The sequence below is a fragment of the Sceloporus undulatus genome, chromosome 2 (genome assembly GCF_019175285.1).
Source record: "Sceloporus undulatus isolate JIND9_A2432 ecotype Alabama chromosome 2, SceUnd_v1.1, whole genome shotgun sequence".
Classification (NCBI taxonomy): domain Eukaryota; kingdom Metazoa; phylum Chordata; class Lepidosauria; order Squamata; family Phrynosomatidae; genus Sceloporus; species Sceloporus undulatus.
This window is the reverse complement of record NC_056523.1, coordinates 416,700-434,897: the sequence shown is the minus strand read 5'-3', so window position 1 is coordinate 434,897 and position 18,198 is coordinate 416,700. Positions and strand designations below refer to the sequence as shown.

The window sequence follows — 18,198 nt, the reverse complement described above, 5'->3', positions numbered from 1 at the left end:
TGTCGGCCAAGATGCCTGGTACTTCTGGGAGCTGTAGTCCACTTCAAATACTGTTCTGCCAAACATGGCATAGACAATGCAGAGCAAAAAACAGGAATGCCTGTTACAGACTGCCAAAATAAAGCTGCTTCGGGACTCTTTGGGGTATGCTATTTAAATGATGCATGGGTCCTAAGAGTCCGGAGGTCGCGCCAAAGCCACACTCCATTCCTACGCACTGGAGTGCAGCTTTGGTGCAGCTTCCGGATTCTTAGGATGCATGCATCATTTAAACAGCATACCCCCAAAGAGTCCCGAAGCAGCTTTATTTTGGCAGTCTGGAACAGGCTATATCTCCTTGCTTGGCAGGTTGCAACGATGAAGGGATTTAACCGAAAGGAGTCACAACAACAACAATTATCCACAAGCTCTCCTTTTTGCAACAAAAGTGACTAGATATCATGACTGCAAAGGAGGACAAGGCGCTATGAAATGGAGGGCATCCACGGAAAATGCAGGACTTAGCCACACAAAGCTTAAAAAAACCCCACTCATATAAATGTGAATTCAGGTTTCTTAGTCCTGATCAAAATGGAAGACATTTTAGAATTCCTCCTAGACATAAGGCTGGAATGGAGGACACATCATGGAAAGGAGGACATCTCTGGTCACCCAGAATGGAGGACACTCTGGAACTCAGAAGAAATCCCTGCAAAGTTCTCTTTTTGCAATGTTTTGCCTCTTACAATGTTTTTCCCAAACACACACTTTCCAGGAACAACAAATGATGTCTTTCGCAGGTCAAAGAACGCAAAAACACACCCAAACATCACGACAACAACACCTCCGACGGTGGAGGAAGAAACACACCCATGCAGCCAATTTAGGCCTCTGCGGGGTAGACTTTAAAACGAAAGAATCCCAGAATCCTAGAGAGCGAAGGGACTCTAGGGCCCATCTGCTCTGTCCCACTTCAAGGACTCCACCGAAAGGCTTTTAGTCGGTCAGTTTTATGACGCTGGTGGATTCTCCCTTTCTTTGGAGGCCTTTAAACAGAGATTGGGGCTGGACTGGATGGCCCTTGGGAGTCCCTTCCTACTCTAGGATCCTATGTATTCCTTTATGGCAGAAGAAGAGGGTTGGACTGGGTGGCCCTTGGGTGTCCCATCCTTCTCTAGGATCCCATGTATTCCTACATGGCAGAAGATGGGGGCTGGACTGGTTGGCCCTTGGGGTCCCTTCCAACCTTAGGACCCTATGTATTCCTGCATGGCAGAAGGGGTTTGGACTGGATGGGCCTTGGGGGTCCCTTCCAACTCCAGGATCCTATGTATTCCTACACGGCAGAAGAAGGGGGTGGAGTGTATGGCCCTTGGGGGTCCCTTCCAACTCCAGGATCCCGTGAGACAGAGCAATGGGAGGCACTCACTTGCCGTCGGCCAGGTTGACCCCCTTGAAGATGGGGTAGTCCTCGGGGGCCGGGCGTCCGCTCTGGTCCTCGTAGAGGAAGACGGGGGAGCGTCCGAGCTCCAGTCCCAACTGCTGGATGCCGTGCTGGTTGTAGATGGAGAGGAGGAAGGCCTGGAGTCCTGCCTTGGGCTTCACCAGCGCCATGATGGAGAAATCCTCCGGGAATTTGCCTGGAAGAAGGAAAGGAACCGTTCGTACCAATAACAAAAAAAGTAACTTCCCTTGGCGCTCCTCAAATCCCACTTCTGGGAGTTCCAGGATTGAACTAGATGTTCTTTGAGGGTCTTCTCCACGAAAGAAATGACAATAAAGTGTAATTTTACTCAAACGCTCCTAGGAACATCCTCTGCAAGGGCAGCATCCACACTGCAGAACTAAGGCAGTTTGGCACTGTTTTAACTGCCATGGCTCCGTGCTATGTAATTTTGGGATTTATAGTTTCCTGGGATATTTAGCCTTTTTCTCTGTCAGAGAGCTCTAGTGCCTCAATAAACTACAATCCATTTGTGGCAGACCAGACCTCTCTTCCAGGGTGCAGTGGAGAATGTACCTTTGGGACTACAAGTCCCAGAATGCCTTTGAATGCTGGGGGATTTGTCATCCAAAAAGAGGAACATTCCCAGTTCTGGAGGTACAATGTCCCACCTCCCAAAAGCTGGTGCCTCTTCCTCACTCTAGAAGTCGCAAAGGCAGCTTCCCCATCCTATGGAATCCTGGGATTTGTAGTTTCTTGTTGCACCAGGAAAATAGCTCACAAAACTACAAATCCCAGGATTATGGCAGTGATGCAAACCATCTGCGGTGCTTATTTTTGTTTTCTTAATGTTCAGCTGTATTTATTTTATTTATATATTTATATGTCACTGTTACGTCCCTCAATTTGGAAACTACGCTTCTGTTAACACAGGCTAAAATGGCATTTGCCTTCTTTGCTGCAGCATCACACTCCTGGCTCCTGCCCCACTAATAATCAACAATAAGGGCTGCCTTTCTGTAAGAACAAGCAGTTATTAAAAGTATAATTTGGATGGGGAGCCAGTGTCAGCTCCACGGAGTCCCATGCGACCAAAGCCAGCAAGCACTGACCTACACACACACACACACACACACACACACACACCGAGTTTGGGGTCCCCGACGTGACCCACCTGGGAAGAGTTGGCGTGTGGGGGCGCTGATCTGGGCCAGGCGGGAGATCCGGTAGGCCACATCCGGGCCAGACCCACCGCGCCGCTTGGGGCAGAATCCAGCTGTCTTGCGCACGCCTTCGGGCTGTTTCTGGAACTGGAGGACTTTCAAGACATCGACTGGGTCTCCTGCAGCAGATTGTGGGCGACAGGGAGAGAAAAATATAAGCAGGCATTAATTATTGGGGGGGGGGGGGGGGGTGTCTTCAAATTAAACCTCTGCCCCCACCCCGAAATACCACCACCAGCACCATGACCAGTCCTTCAAAATCCTCCAGTCCCCCATAGAATCAACCTATACTCAAATTAGAAGGGGACCTCAGAGGAGATATAGTCTGACTCCCCATTCAATATCTGGTTCGCAATGGAGGACGCGTCTAAAATCATCTACAACAGACAGATGTTCAGCCTCCAAATGCACAGACATAAGGACATAAGAAGCCATGTTAGGTTATACAATCGTAGAAATAAGAGAATCATGTCCAAAGGAGGGCCATCAAAATGGTGGAGGGTCTGGAAACCATGAGGCCCTATGAGGAAAGCCTTAGGGAGCTGGGGATGTTTAGCCTGGAGAAGGGAAGGCTCAGAGGTGATATGATAAAAGGGGTGTCATATTGAGGAGGGAGCAAGCTTGTTTTCTGCTGCTCCAGAGAACAGGAGACAATGGAGCAATGGATGCAAGCTCCAGGAAAAGAGATTCCAGCTCAACATTAAGGGGGACTTCCTGACAGTAAGGGCTGTTCGACAGTGGAATATACTACTCTCTCAGTAGAGAATGATGGAGTCTCCTTCCTTGGAGGTCTTTAAGCAGAGTCTGGATGGCCATCTGTCAATGGGGATGCTTTGATTGTGAGTTCCTGCATGGCAAAAGAAGGGGTCTGCACTGGATCAGGGCCCTTCTTGGGGTCTCTTCCAACTCTAGGATTCTGTAGTTCTGTGATTCTATGACCACACTCGACTTCCACTTTTCATCTGCAAAATGGTGGAGGGCATTATTATGGTCATCATCATCATGGAGGGTATGTCATGCCAGGGCCAACATAAATGGCTGACAAGCCAGGCCTGGTTGAAAAGAGGGCAGCCCTGCCAGCCGCCCGTCCAAGAGCCAGAGTTCAAAACAGGCCCTTTTTAAAAGAGCCTGGTGCTGCTGCTGCTTTCCCAGTATTACTGGGGTTTTATTTTTAAAAGGTGAAGCAAATCCAAACAGATTAGGATCAACGTTGGGCTGCGAAACCCAAGAACTGCCTTCAGAAAACCTCCCAGAAATCAAACTGGAAGGAAAAAGCAACCCTCTTTCGTACATTTGATTATCTGCGCTCTTCCGGAACAATCAAAGCGGTTCACACGTCATAAAAACACGTATCATAACATCTCTATACAGTTAAGTACCAATAAAAATCAAAGCAGCATATAAAACAAACACAAACATGGAATCTGTCGATCATAGTTAGCCATTTCTATCAGAGGAAACATTCTCTATAAAGAATCTGGAGGAAATGCTAATCGGAAGAGGTAGGTCTTTAAAGCCTTTTTGAAGGCATCCAATGTGGAGTTCATCCGAAGCTCTTCTGGAAGTTTATTCCAGTGCATTGGTGCAGCTGATGACAATGTCATTGACAATGCTCTCTGGTGGGTTGCTGCTAGTCTCACCTTAGGCTGGACTAGTAAGTTTTCCCCTGATGTTCTGAGTGTGCGGGGTGGACTATATGGGGAGAGGCACTCCCTCAAGTAACTCAGGCCCAAGCCATATAGGGCTTTATAGGTGATAACCAACACTTTGTATTGAGCCCGGAAGCAGCCAGGGTAGAGATCTTAATACCGGTGTTATATGGTCTGACCTGGAAGTTCCAGTGACCAGTCTGGCTGCAGCGTTTTGGACTAGCTGAAGCTTCCAAACCTGGTACAAAGGTAGCCCCATGTAGAGCGCATTACAGAAGTCCAAGCGAGAGGTTACCAGTTTCACTACAGTTTCATGGTCCTTTCGGTCCAGACAGGGGCGCAGTTGGCGTATCAGCCGGAGCTGGTACCAAGCACTCCTGGCCATCGCATCCACTTGAGATGATAACTGCAGAGATGAAATTTCTGCAACTGTTTGTAAAGCGCTGTGCACATGGATGGTGCAATATAGATGATGATGATGATGATGATGATGACAACCACAGCGATGATGATATCCCACTACTGAGCAAGCTCCTCTGAAACCAGCCCCCTTGAAGGCAGAGGGGTATCTGTTTTTAATACCCCATTTATTAATCATGAACAGAGAGATCCCCCTCAAAACATGGTCCTCTGGGGAGGCTGTGGATGGAACTCAAACCCAGGACATTTGCACTGAACAGGACCACAGATATGGAGCTGAAATGGGGGAGAAAAGAGGCTTAAACTACTTCAGACTTCGTTAACGGAGCCAAAGCAAAATTAAAGATGATATTATTATCACTATCATTACAGTATTAGTAGTAGTATCTGAAGTGGGCCAAATGATCAATAGAAAGTTTGCTGTTTGAGGCTGCATACCTTCAAGCCAAGACCCTTCAGTGGGGTCTCCTTGGTAAGTGTGCAGAGGGTTTTGCCTCTGGGGCCGAGCGAGTCTGACGTCCCAGGGGGCTTCCATGGCCAAGTGAGATTCGAACCCTGGTCTCCAGAGCCCAGTAATGCTCAAACCATACAGAATTTCAGACAGCTGTTGGACCTGAACCTTCATTCCTTCAAATTGTTTCGGACTTATGGTGACACCGTGGTTTGAACGTTGAACGACGAGTCTGGAGACCAGGGTTTGAATTCTGTCTTGGCCATGGAAACCCATTGGGTGACCATGGGCAAAGTCACACTCTCTCAGTCCCTGGAAACCCTACGATAGGGTTATCGTAAGTTTGACTATGACTCTGGAGACCAAGGTTCAAATTCTGCCTTAGCCATGAAACCCACAGGGTGACCATGGGCAAAAGTCACACTCTCTCAGCCCTGCAAGAGGGTCATCATGAATTGAAGTACGACTCTAGAGACCAGGGTTCGAATCCGGGCTCAGCCATGAGGCCTACCTTGGGCAAGAAGTCGCACTCTCTCAGCCTCAGGGGAAGGCAATGCCAAACGCGGAGGAGGAGAAGGAAGAGGAGGAGGGGAGGGTGCCTGGGTGGGATTTCTTCTCCCTTTCCAGATATCTTGCGATCTGGCCTCTCCTTGCGACTTGCGAGAGAAGGAGGCTGCCTTCCTTCCACCTCTCCTTCCCTCCTCCGTCTGCAGGATGAAAAGGCCTTTTGTTCGAATCCTGGGCAGCACACGCTTTTGCACACACCGTCACACCGTCACACACTCTCAGGAGGAGTCCAGGAGGCGCCTTCTTTCTTTGCTTTCCAGGGCCAGGGGAGGCCACCCTTACACTCCCATGTGTGCAGGCCTTGCACGGCGCTCACACGGCGCTCGCACGCCTTGCATGCACATGTGTGTGTCTCTCTCTTCCCCCTCGCCTTGCCCCCATAAAGAGAGGCAGGGAATCCAGCTGGGGACCCTCTTGTTTGCCCTTAGGCTGGGGAAGGGGGGATGCAAAAGCCTAGAGAAGTTACTTTTTTCCAACCTTGTGAGATGCCAGGTTGCCGATCTCTGGGACTAAAAACCCATGCCTTTGGACTCTGCTTTCCCTAAAGTGGGATGAAACTGCTGTAATGGTTGAGTGTAAACACACCTCAGTATCTATCTATCTATCTATCTATCTATCTATCTATCTATCTATGTTTCTATGGTTTTATTCTTCTCCTTTTACAATCCATCCTTTTTCTCCATGTGGTACATACCTAAGGCAGCTGACACACCAAGAGAAGTGGTTCGACAATGACTCTGGAGACTTGAGTTCGAACCCAGCCCCCGCCCTCCATCCCTCTCCCTTTGCAAGCAACCCAGGAGTCCTCCCTGCCCCACACTTCTTCATCCCCAATATCTAGCATCAGGAACAGCTGTTCCCCATTGCAAAGGCCATTGCAACCAGCCAGGAATTTGCAGCCGGGAAAATTGCATTTTTCCAGAAGCCGGCCCAAGAGTGGAAATGCAGGCGTGACCCATTGCAGGCCGGGTGGGGGGTGTTTGTCTGCCAGGTGGGGTGTCAGGGCTGGTTGGGGGGCAGAGATGGGGAAATTGGCTCTCTCAAGCCTTGCACACTGCATACTCCAAATCCCTTTCTCGAAGGGCGATGCCAAGGCCTGGGGAACTCATTTGCAAAAGATGACATCAGGAAAGCCAGAGAAGTCTGAGTGAGAGGGAGGTGAGATATTTGAGGGGTTCAAGGGACCTCCCCCCCAAAGACCTTGCTGGGGCTTGGAGCAAAGTGGGGCCCACTCTCCAGGGGTCAAGGGGTTGGGGCACCCAGGGCAGCGGGTATTGCATGCCCCCAAACATGCCCAGGCGGCTGCATTTTGGACAAGAGAGTAGCCAAGATGCCTCCCAAATGTCAACCCACGGATCAAAACAACGCCAGTCTGGCCTCAGAGCCAAAGATGAGTTTTGCAGACCTCCAGAAGAGGACATTTGCTGGAAGAAGGAACCAGGAACATCAGCATCAGCATCATTTTTCTTATTCTTATTATATTCCTTTATACAGCTGGCTCTCCATTTGCATTCGCAGCTTTAACTTTTGCAGATTAGATTATCTGTGGTTTTGATTGATATGTCCTCTCTAGGAATCTCTAGGTCCTCCAGGGCACCTCTGCCAGAGGCTGGCCATAGAGTTGTGCAGGAGAACCTAGAAGTTCCTAGAGAAAACACTTCTCTAGGTGTTTGTAGGACCTCCATCGTGATTCTATGGTCAACTTTGGGCAGATGTTGGCCATAGAGTTGCACTGGAGGACCTGGAGATTCCTAGAGAGGTCTTGTCTTTGGTCAAAAGAATAGTGGTATTTTGATTTGTGGTTTTTCCACATTTATGGGAGTCCTTCACCCCTAAAGCCAGTGAATAGGGAGTTTCCACTGTATCATCATCATCATCATCATCATCATCATCATCATCTGGGCCCAGTATCCCCATATCTCTCCACCTTTTGGAGATGCAAACTGGGGGTATCCATGTAGGGTTGGCATAATTCTCTTCCACAAAACTGGGACAAAAGTATACACACACACACACACACACACACACACACACACACAACCCCAAACACACAGAGATACACCCCACATTTCAACATTTAACATTGTTGACATCCCTTCAATCTGGGATTCCCCCAGTTTTTCGGGACACATGGCAAGCCTAGGCCAGGGGCCACCAAAGAAGACCACCAGGGACTGGTCAAGGGGGCCAAGGGGACTCTCGGCCACCACCGCCATACCCTCAAATTTGGTGTCAAATTTGCAGATGACACCAAATTATGAGGAATAGCTAATACTCCAGAGGACAGATTCAAAATTGAAAATGACCTGAATAGACTAGAAAGCTGGGCCATAGCTAACAAAATGAACTTCAACACGGAGAAATGTAAGGTACTGCACTTAGGGCAGAAAAATAAAATGCACAGACAGAGGATGGGAGACACATGGCTGAATGAAAGTACATGTGAAAGGGATCTGGGATTCCAAGTAGACCACAAGTTGAACATGAGTCAACAGTGTGATGCGGCAGCTAAAAAGGCCAATGCAATTTTAGGCTGCATCAATAAAAGTATAGTGTCTAGATCAAGAGAAGTAATAGTGCCACTCTATTCTGCTTTGGTCTGGCCCCACCTGGAATATTGTGTCCAGTTCTGGGCGCCACAATTCAAAAAGGACATTGAAAAACTGGAGCCATGTGTTCAAAGGAGGGCGACTAAAATGGTGAAGGGTCTGGAAATATGAAGGGTCTATGAGGAAAGACTTAGGGAACTGGGGATGTTTAGCCTGAAGAAGAGAAGGTTAAGAGGTGATACGACAGCCCTGTTTAAATATTTGAAGGGATGTCATATTGAGGAGGGATCAAGCTTGTTTTCTGCTGCTCCAGAGACTTGCAAGCTCCAGGAAAAGAGATTCCACCTCCACATTAGGAGGAACTTCCTGAGAGTAAGGGCTGTTTGACAGTGGAACACACTCCTTCCTCGGAGTGTAGTGGAGTCTCCCGCCTTGGAGGTCTTCAAACGGAGGCTGGATGGCCATCTATTGGGGATGCTTTGATCTGGATTTCCTGCATGGCAGAATGGGGTTGGACTGGATGGCCCTTGCGGTCTCTTCCAACTCTATGATTCTCAGATGCTGTGTCCAGGCATTATTCTGCTGTCCACCATGTTTTCCAAAAATTCCAATATGCAAACCTTGATCCCCCCATTCATTCATTCATTCATTCATTACTGTCTATGATGCATATGATGGGAGCTGGGCGTCTGTGGATTTGGGTATCCACTAAGAGTTCCTGGGACCAAACCACAGCAGACACCAAGGGCCTACTGCAATTAATAATAACATTGTACATAAAGGGACCTGAGCATCCAGAGTGTTTGTTATCCACGGGGGTCCTGGAACCAAGCCCCATGGGATATACAGTGGGTCCTCTGGGGTATCCACTAGGGTTTGGTTCCAGGATCCCCGTGAATACCAAAATCAGCAGATGATCATGCCATGAGCATGGACAGGGGTAGCGTGTCCCTGTTAGTGCTCTTGGACATCTCAGCGGCTTTTGATACCATTGCCCATGGTATCCTTCTGGAATGCCTGAAGGAGTTAGGTATCGGGGGCATTGCGCTCCAGTGGTTCCGCTCCTACCTCTCGGGTAGATTCCAGATGGTGCAGCTGGGGGACGTTTGCTCCGATAGGAGGGCCCTTACATCTGGTGTCCCTCAAGGAGCCATTCTGTCCCCCATGCTATTTAACATTTACATGAAACCGCTGGGAGAGATCATCCGGAGGCACGGAGCGCGGTGTTATCAGTACGCTGATGACACCCAAATATGTTTCTCTGTGTCTCCGACTGAAGCAGTGACCAAGGATGGCATCTCTCCTCTAGATGCCTGTCTGGAGTCGGTAATGGGCTGGATGAGGGAAAACAGACTCAGTCTGAATCCAGAGAAAACGGAAGTACTCGTGATAGGTTCCCTGGGTCCAGGGATGGATATTTGTCCACCTGTCCTGAATGGGGTCACACTCCCCCTGAAGGACTCTGTTCGCAGTCTGGGAGTGCTTCTAGACTCATCGCTCCACCTTACACCTCAGGTGGATGCGACGGTCAGGAGCACCTGTTATCAGCTTCGGCTGATATGCCAGCTGCGACCCTTCCTGGGCCGGGGGGACCTTGAAACAGTGGTACATGTTCTGGTGACCTCTCGTTTGGTTTTCTGTAATGCGCTCTACATGGGGCAACCCTTGTACCAAACTCAGAAGCTACAATTGGTTCAGAACATGGCAGCTATATAACATCTTCCAGGACCAGCCATATAACACCTGTCTTGAAAGATCTCCATTGGCTGCCTATTCGCTTCCGGGCCAAATACAAGGTGTTGGTTATTACCTATAAAGCCCTAAATGGCTTGGGCTCAGGGTACTTGGAGGATCGCCTCTCCCCATATAATCCGCCCTGCGCTCTCAGGTCAGCCGGGAAGCAACTGTTGAGAGTTCCAGACACAAAATATATTGTAACAGCTCAGAGGGCCTATTCCATCTCGGCCCCACAGCTCTGGAACTCTCTTCCCGGCGAGCTCCGCTCAGCCACCTCCCTTGACCAATTCAGGAAGGGCTTAAAAACCTTCCTTTTCAAACAAGCCTTCCCCCAGACAGTGTAATTACCTGTCCTCCCCCCGTAACACTCTGCACATGTAAGCTGAATCAGCTAGTTTGTACGCTTTTATCCTGTATTTTAACGTTGTGTATAATTGTTTTAAATTCTGCTTTTAACTGTTTTTATTGATGCTGTGGTTGTTGCAATTGTATATTGCACTCTGCTTGTCACCCGCTTTAATCTATTGGAAAAGCGGGTTAGAAATAAATTATTACTGTATTATTATTATTATGATATACAATGGCATATTATGACAATGACAACGACAATGATGGTGACTTCCATGGTATCCGCAGATATTCAAAATCCATGAATGTTCAGGTCCCATTAAATACAATGGCATATTATGACATTATTATTATTATTACTGCTGCTACTACTACTACAGTGGGGGCCCTTGGTGTCTGCTGAGTTTTGGTTCCAGGACCCTGCTTGGATACCAAAATCTATGGATGCTCAAGTCCCATTAGATACAATGGATTGTTGTTGTTGTTGTTGTTGAGCCCTTAGTATCCTCTGGGTTTTTGGTTCCAGGATTTCAAGTCCCATCATCTACAATGAGGTACTGCTACTGCTACTACTATTACAATGATCCCATAGTATCAGCTGGGGTTTGGTTCCAGGACTGCTCTCAGTACCAACATCTGTGAATGCTCAAGTCCCATTAAATCTAAAGGTGAATCATCATCATCATCATCATCATCATCATCATAATCATCATCATCATCATTGGGCCCTTAGTCTTCATTGGGGTTTGGTTCCAGGACCACCACCCCATGGATACCAAATCCCTGGATGCTTAAGTCCCATTATAAACAACAGTATGATGTTGTTGTTGTTGTTGTTGTTGTTAATGGGTCCTTGGTGTCTGCTGGGTTTTTTGCAGCAAGATTTATTCAAGGAGCGGTGTCCTTGTTTGAGGCAGAGAGAGGACAACTAATGCAACCAAGGCCACCTAATGGGTTACTGAGTGGACCCTGGTCCTCCAAAGTCCAGCATTCGAAACACGACACCATACTGGATTCTGAGAAATCACTGGTCTCTTAGTGGGCCACAAAAGCTGAACATGAGTTAAAAGTGTGATGTGGCAACTAAAAAGGCCAATGCAATTCTAGGCTGCATTGATGGAAGTATGGTCTCTAGATTGAGGGAAATAATAGTGCCACTCTATTCTGCTACACTGCGTCCAGTTCTGGGCCCTTCTGGTCTTGGAATCCAAGCCGGGTCAGGCCTGGATAGTCCTTGGATGGGAGGCCACCAATGAATCCCAGGCACTCTAGGCTATATTTTGGAGGAAATGGTAAAACCATCTTTGAGTGAGAGTCCTTGATTATAATAACAATGTCCTAAATACCAAAAAGGTACCATCAGATCCCATCTGATAAAGGAAGCTAAGCAGGGTCAGCCCTGGTTAGTCATTGGATGGGAGACCGCCAAGGAATCACAGACTCTGAAGACTCTGTTTTAGAGGAGGGACCTGGCAAAAAAACCTTTGAGTGGGATTCCTTGATTATAATAATTTCATAAATATCCTATAGGCACTAGATCTTGTCTGATCTTGGGAGCTAAGTAGGGTCAGCCCTGGATAGTCCTTGGATGGGAGACCACCAAGGAATCCCAGGTGCTCTAGGCTATATCTGAGAGGAAAGAAAAGGAAAACCACCTCTGAGCGGGATTCCTTGATTATAATAACAATTTTGCAAATACCCTAAAGACACCATCAGATGCCATCTGGTCTTGGAAGCTAAGCAGGGTCAGTGCTGGATAGTCCTTGGATGGGAGACAACCAAGGAATCCCAGGCGCGCTAGGCTCTGTCTTAGAGGAAGGTACTGACAAAACCAACCCTTGCCTAAGGAAACCCTGTAAAATTCATGGGGTCCCCATAACTCAACAAGCAACGCAAAGGCATTCCTGCATGGCAGAATGGGGTTAGGACTACAAGGCCCTTCCAACCCTAAGGTTCCCTGATTCAAAGCTGTGCAATCCAAATAGCAATGGTGATTTCTACACTTTCTGGCTGGGCACCAGCAAAGACCACAAGAGCCTTGAAACTGGAACTGGGGGAAAACTGGGAGACATAGTTCCCCAAAGTCCCTGTTTCCTGCAGCAAAGAAGGAAGGAGCTCTGCTGGATCTGCAGAAAGTTAAAGGCAGCTATTCACTCGTTTTTAATAAACGCCCAAAACTCAGAGCAGGAAACATAACTCAGGAATTCAGACCAGAGCAAAAGCGGCTCTGTTTCTCTTAATGGGAGCAAAGCCAAAATACGTGGAATTAAAAAGTATTTTTCTCCAGGTCCACTCCTGCTCCTCTCTCTTATTCCACTGCAGCTACTACTGTAGTATTTTGTAAGACCCACGAGAGAGAGGCAGAGCAAGGAAACATATATGGACATGTATACTGCAACTCCCAGAATCCACTTTGGTTGAGAATGCTGGGAACTGTAGTCCATAAAAATAAAGGAACTTTCCAACCTCCAACCCAGATCTCCCTTATCCGACCTCTCCAAAATGGGCCTGTCAACAAAAATAGCAAAGTGGCTCACATTAAGGAGCAATGGCCTGTTACAGACTGCCAAAATAAAGCTGCTTCGGGTCTCTTTGGAGCTATGCTGTTTAAATGATGTATGGGTCCTATGAGTCCGGAGGTCACACCAAAGCCACACTCCATTTCTAAGCACTGGAGCGCAGCTTTGGCGCAGCTTCCAGATTCTTAGGATGCATGCAGCATTTAAATAGCATACCTCCAAAGAGACCCGAAGCAGCTTTATTTTGGCAGTCTGTAACAGGCCATAGTTTTCAAACCTGCCCCACACCGAAATGGGGTCCCGCTTCCCAATCTAGGGTTTTAGGACCCCTTTGCTTCAATCAATGCCCCTGAACGCTCACAGCAAGGAACACCAGCCCCTCTTATGCCCTTAAAATGTGGTCAGACCGAAAACCTTGCAAGTTTGGGGGCTACACAGAGTTCTTTGTCAGAGGCAAACTGAGAGCCATTTTGCTTTCAAAGCCGGAGCAGAAAATTGCCAGTGACCCAAAGATTGTGGGTTTTGTGTCTATTTTATTATCCCCCCCCCATTGCCACTCCCTTTGCTTTTTTAATTTCCAGGCTTTGCATCCGGTGGAAAACATCCCTGACAAAGAGCCCAGTGTTAGCTCCAAAGGTTGCGCGCCTCTCCAATGAAGAAAGAGAAAAAGGCCCTTTTCACGTCTGCCGGAGTTTGAAATTATGTGTGTTTTTGGCTCTCGGAGGCTCCTGACATCTTAAATCCAGACAGAAAGGTTCCTTGCGACTTCCTCACACCAGGCAGAAATCCAAAAGGTGAGGAGGGAGCAAGCTTGCTTTCTGCTGCTCCAGAGAATAGGAGACAATGGGACAATGGATGCAAGGTGCAGAAAACAAGAGATTCCAGCTCAACATTAGGAGCAACTTCCCGACAGTCAGGGCTGTTTGACAGTGGAAGATGCTGCTTTTGAATCTCCTTCTTTGGAGGTCTTTAAACAGAGGCAGGATGGCCACCTGTTAATGGGGGTGCTTTGATGGAGAGTTCCTGCATGGCACAAGAAGGGGGTTGGACTGGATGAAGGCCCTTCTTGGGGTCTCCTCCAACTCTAGGATTCTGTGAGCTGAGTATGTTTAGCCTGGAAAAAAGATAGTTAAGAGAGGATATACAGTAATAGCCCTGTTTAAATACATGAGGATGGAGCAATCTTGTTTTCTGATGCTCCAGAGAATAGGAGACAATGGAGCAATGGATGGAAGCTACAGTACAGGGAAAGAGACTCCAGCTCAACATTAGGAGCAACTTCCTGACAGAGCTGTTCGATGGTGGAGTCTCTCTCCTTCCTTGGAGGTCTTTAAGCAGAGGCTGGATGGCCATCTGTCCCTGGGGATGCTTTGATGGAGAGTTCCTGCATGGCACAAGAAGGGGGTTAGACTGGATCAAGGCCCTTCTTGGGGTGTCTTCCAACTCTAGGATTCAATGATTCTGGTGGCCACCTCAGTTTAAAGTCCTCCAAAGAAAGAGTTCACCTAAGAAAACACACAGACAGCCCTTGTATTCATTGGGATAAAACCTTAATGGGCACAACCCCATTCTTCCATGCAGGAATACACAGAACTAAAAACAGTCCCAAAAGCTGGCCACCCACTTTTCAACTATTCCAGAATTCAGGGTTGGAAAAAGCCCTGGAACTCACTGCCACGGAATAATGAGCCTTTGGAAAAGTGGCTGGGTCTTTCCCATTTATAAAAATTGTTATTGTTATTGTTATTAGTACTACTTTTGGACTGCAGTTCCCATGATCCCTTAGCCAACATTCAGGGAGTCAGAGTCCAAAAAAGTTATATTTTTCCAAGCTGTGGAGCTTTGTGGGTTCAAAATCTTCCCACTTTTTGGGAGACTGTATTGGCAGCATGACTGGCTTGAAAATGGAAAGATGTTCTCATTGAAGGCTGGGCTCTCCTTCTTTGGAAGTCTTTGAAAAGAGGTTGGACGGGCATCTTTTGGGAGGGCTTGAGGGATGTATTCCTGCCTGGCAGAATGGGGCAGATGGCTCTTGGGGGTCCCCTGCAACTGTGGGGTTCTCTGCATTCCTGCCTGGCAGAAGGGCTTTGGTCTGGGTGGCCCCTTAAGGTCCCTTCCAACTCTTTCATTCTGTGTATCCTGCATGGCAGAAGAGGGGGCTGGACTGGATGGCCCTTGGGGGTCCCTTCCAAGTCTATACATCCTTGCTTCACAAGCTAAAACGGGCTTTTGGGGAGGGGAGAGCAGAGGTAGACGTATAACAGGGGTTTTTGCAATCAGTAGTTGAAATAACATCCATTTTTATTCAAAAGGAGAAGCAGAGGGTTGAAAAGGACCCTTAGAGATCCTATCATCCACTTCCAACCTGCAATTTCTCTGAATGGCAGATATTGCTAGCTAGACTATAAACCCAACTGCTGGGGCTGCTGGGGTTTGTAGTGTAACAGCCTCAGGTGGTTAGCATGATTCACACCCAAACGCCACCCTCAACAGGAGAAACTAAAGCAATATCAGAGAGTTCGAAGGGTACCTAGAGGTCATCCAGCCCAACGTTGAGGTGGGATCTCTTTTCTTGTAGCTTCCATCCATTGCTCCAGGTCCTGTTCTCTGGAGCAGCAGAAAACAAGCTTGCTCCCTCCTCAATATGACATCCCTTCAAATATTTAAACATGGCCTCATATCACCTCTTAACCTGACTTTTTCCAGACTAAACATCCCCAGTTCCCTAAGTCTTTCCTCATAGACCCTTCATATTTCCAGACCCTCCACCATTTTAGTCGCCCTCCTCTGGACACATGGCTCCAGTTTCTCAATGTCCTTTTTGAATTGTGGTGCCCAGAACTGGACACAATATTCCAGGTGGGGCCTGACCAAAGCAGAATAGAGTGACACCATTACTTCCCTTGATCTAGACACTATACTTCTATTGATGCAGCCTAAAATTGCATTGGCCTTATTTAGCTGCCACATCACATTGTTGACTCATGTTCAGCTTCTGGTCCACTTGGACTCCATGGCCCCATACAGATAGACCAAAATAAAGCTGCTTCAGGTCTCTTTGGAAGTATGCTGTTTAAATGATGCATGCGCCCTAAGAGTTCAGAAGCTGTGCCGAAGCTGCACTCCTGTCCTTAGGACTAGATTGTGGCTTTGGCATGGCTTCCGGCCTCTTAGGACGCATACAGCATACCTCCAAAGTTACCTGAAGCAGCTTTATTTTGGCCTGTCTATATGGGGCCCTAGATCCCTTTCACATGGATAAGTCTCTCATTCAGCCAGGTGTCTCCCATGATCCTATATCTGTGCCTTTCATTTCAGTACCTTACATTTCTCCGTGTTGAATTTCATTTTGTTAGCTTTGGCCCGGCTTTCTAGTTTATTCAGGTCGTTTTGAATTTTGATCCTGTCCTCTGGAGTATTAGCTATTCCCCCTAATTTGGTATCATCTGCAAATTTGATAAGTATGCCCCCAATTCTGTCATCCATGTCATTGATAAAGATGTTGAATAGCACTGGGCCCAGGACAGAGCCCCACTGGTCACCCCACTGGTCACTTCTCTCCAGGATGAAAAAGAGGAGCCATTGTTGAGCACCTTTGGCTTCGGCCGGTCAACCAATGACAAATCCTTGTAACAGTTGCCTTGTCTAGCCCACATTTGAGAAGCTTGTTTGCCAGAATGCCATGGGGAACCCTGTCCACACACCTTTGGGCAGTGTTTTGAGTTGTGTGTATTCCTCCTGCATGGCCAAAGTGGGGTGGGGGGTGTTGGACTGGCTATCCTTTGGGGACCCCAAATGTTCCTCCATCCCTTAGAAATGCTTTCCAGAGACTTCAGTTTTGGAGGGCAATGGTGGGAGGCAGAAAGGCTGGAGGAAGCCACCTGGAAAAGGGGGGGACCTCCACAAAGAGGGATGAAGGGGGGGCCCACCTAAATAAAGGAAGGAATTTGCCTCAGTAAAAGGGGGATCAAGGGGGATCTGACTTGGCTAAAGGGAAGAAGACACCAGAATTAAAGGGGGGACACCAGATAAGGAACCCACCTAGTAAAGGGGGGACCCACTAAGGCAATGGGCTATAAAGAGGGGGCTTACCACCTCCATAAAGGGGGATAAAAGTGGGACTGACCTGGATAAAGGGGGGCACCCACTTTAATAAAAGGGGATAAAAGGGGAGAGCAGCCTCCAGAAAGGCGGCCTCAGTAAGGGGCCTCCACCAAGTGAAAGAGGGGACCCAGGTGAGGAGCCCACGGAGGTCAAGGCAAGAGGGGCAAAGGGGGGGGGGACCAGGGAAGGAGCCCACCTGCTCAAGGGGGTTGCCACCTCAGTCAGTTGGGGGCAAAGGGGGACCCAAGGCCAGGAGAAAGGGGGCAGCCACCTTGAGAATGGGGGGGGGAGCGGTGAGGAGCCCACCCAGGAAAGGGGGGAGCCAGCTCTCTCAAGGGGGAGGCTAGAGGGGGAGCAGGAAAGGAGTCAGGGGGGTCTCGCTTGGGGGGGGTCCCAGGGCCCCCCAAAGCCCCCTCCTAGCCCCCCATTCCCCGCAAAGCCCCCCATTGGCAAGGCTAAGGACTTCCCTCTCCAGACCCTTTACTTCGCTTCTTCTCTTCGCAAGGAAGGTTTCGGAAGGGCATTTCAGGGGGGTCGCAGCCCGCCCCCCGGAAATGTTGATTTATTTGCAACTCGAGTCTGTAGCGCTTCCGAATCGCGACAAGGAAGAAGACCCCAGAGCTGGCTCCGTTTGGGGAGGGGGGGGGTTGGGGGCTTTCCAAGACCCCCCCCCCCCAAATTAACTTATCAATACAGTACTAATAATTATTAGTGATAAAAAGACTACGGACCATAGCCCCTGAAAGAGAGAGACCCCCAAACCCCACCGGACAGAAAAGGGGGGCTTGGAAGTGTCTGTGTCCCCTTTTTATGGGGGGGAGAGACACTCCCCATTTTATTTCACCATATTCAGGGCTGCTCCCTTCTTTGGGGAGACCCTACCTTCCCTATTGCCCCCCTTTAAAAAAAGCCAGGGTGCCCCTTTACCCCACATCCAAGGGGGTGCCCTTTGCCCCTTGGCTGGGGGTCTCCTTCTGCCCCCCTCCCTCCCCCGGAGCCCTCCCTGCCCCGAGGGCCAGCCGCGGATGCTGGGGGCTGCCTCCTTCTTCTCCTTCTTACCTGGGGCGCCGCGGAGAGGCGGAGGGCAGCGGAGCAGCAGGAGCAGGAGGCCGGTCAGGAGGCGTCGGGGCTCCATGGCCAGAGAGGGCTCTCCTGCCTCGGGCGGAAGAGTCCCGGGGTCGACCCCGAGGGAGGAAGAAGGGATGGAG

General features: G+C 48.8%; 1 protein-coding gene across 5 annotated transcripts in view; it reads right to left on the bottom strand.

The window, feature by feature from the left end:
- COL11A2 (collagen type XI alpha 2 chain) overlaps positions 1-18,198 on the bottom strand; it is a 95,168-nt gene extending 76,970 nt beyond the window's left edge. For all 5 annotated transcript variants that reach the window (XM_042448153.1, XM_042448152.1, XM_042448155.1 and 2 more), the window contains exons 1-3: positions 18,050-18,198; positions 2,598-2,765; positions 1,409-1,619 (exon numbers count right to left, since the gene is read on the bottom strand). In XM_042448153.1, coding sequence (XP_042304087.1) covers positions 1,409-1,619; positions 2,598-2,765; positions 18,050-18,125 — 455 coding nt within the window. In that variant the 5' untranslated portion in view covers positions 18,126-18,198. The remainder of the gene's footprint in view (positions 1-1,408; positions 1,620-2,597; positions 2,766-18,049) is intronic.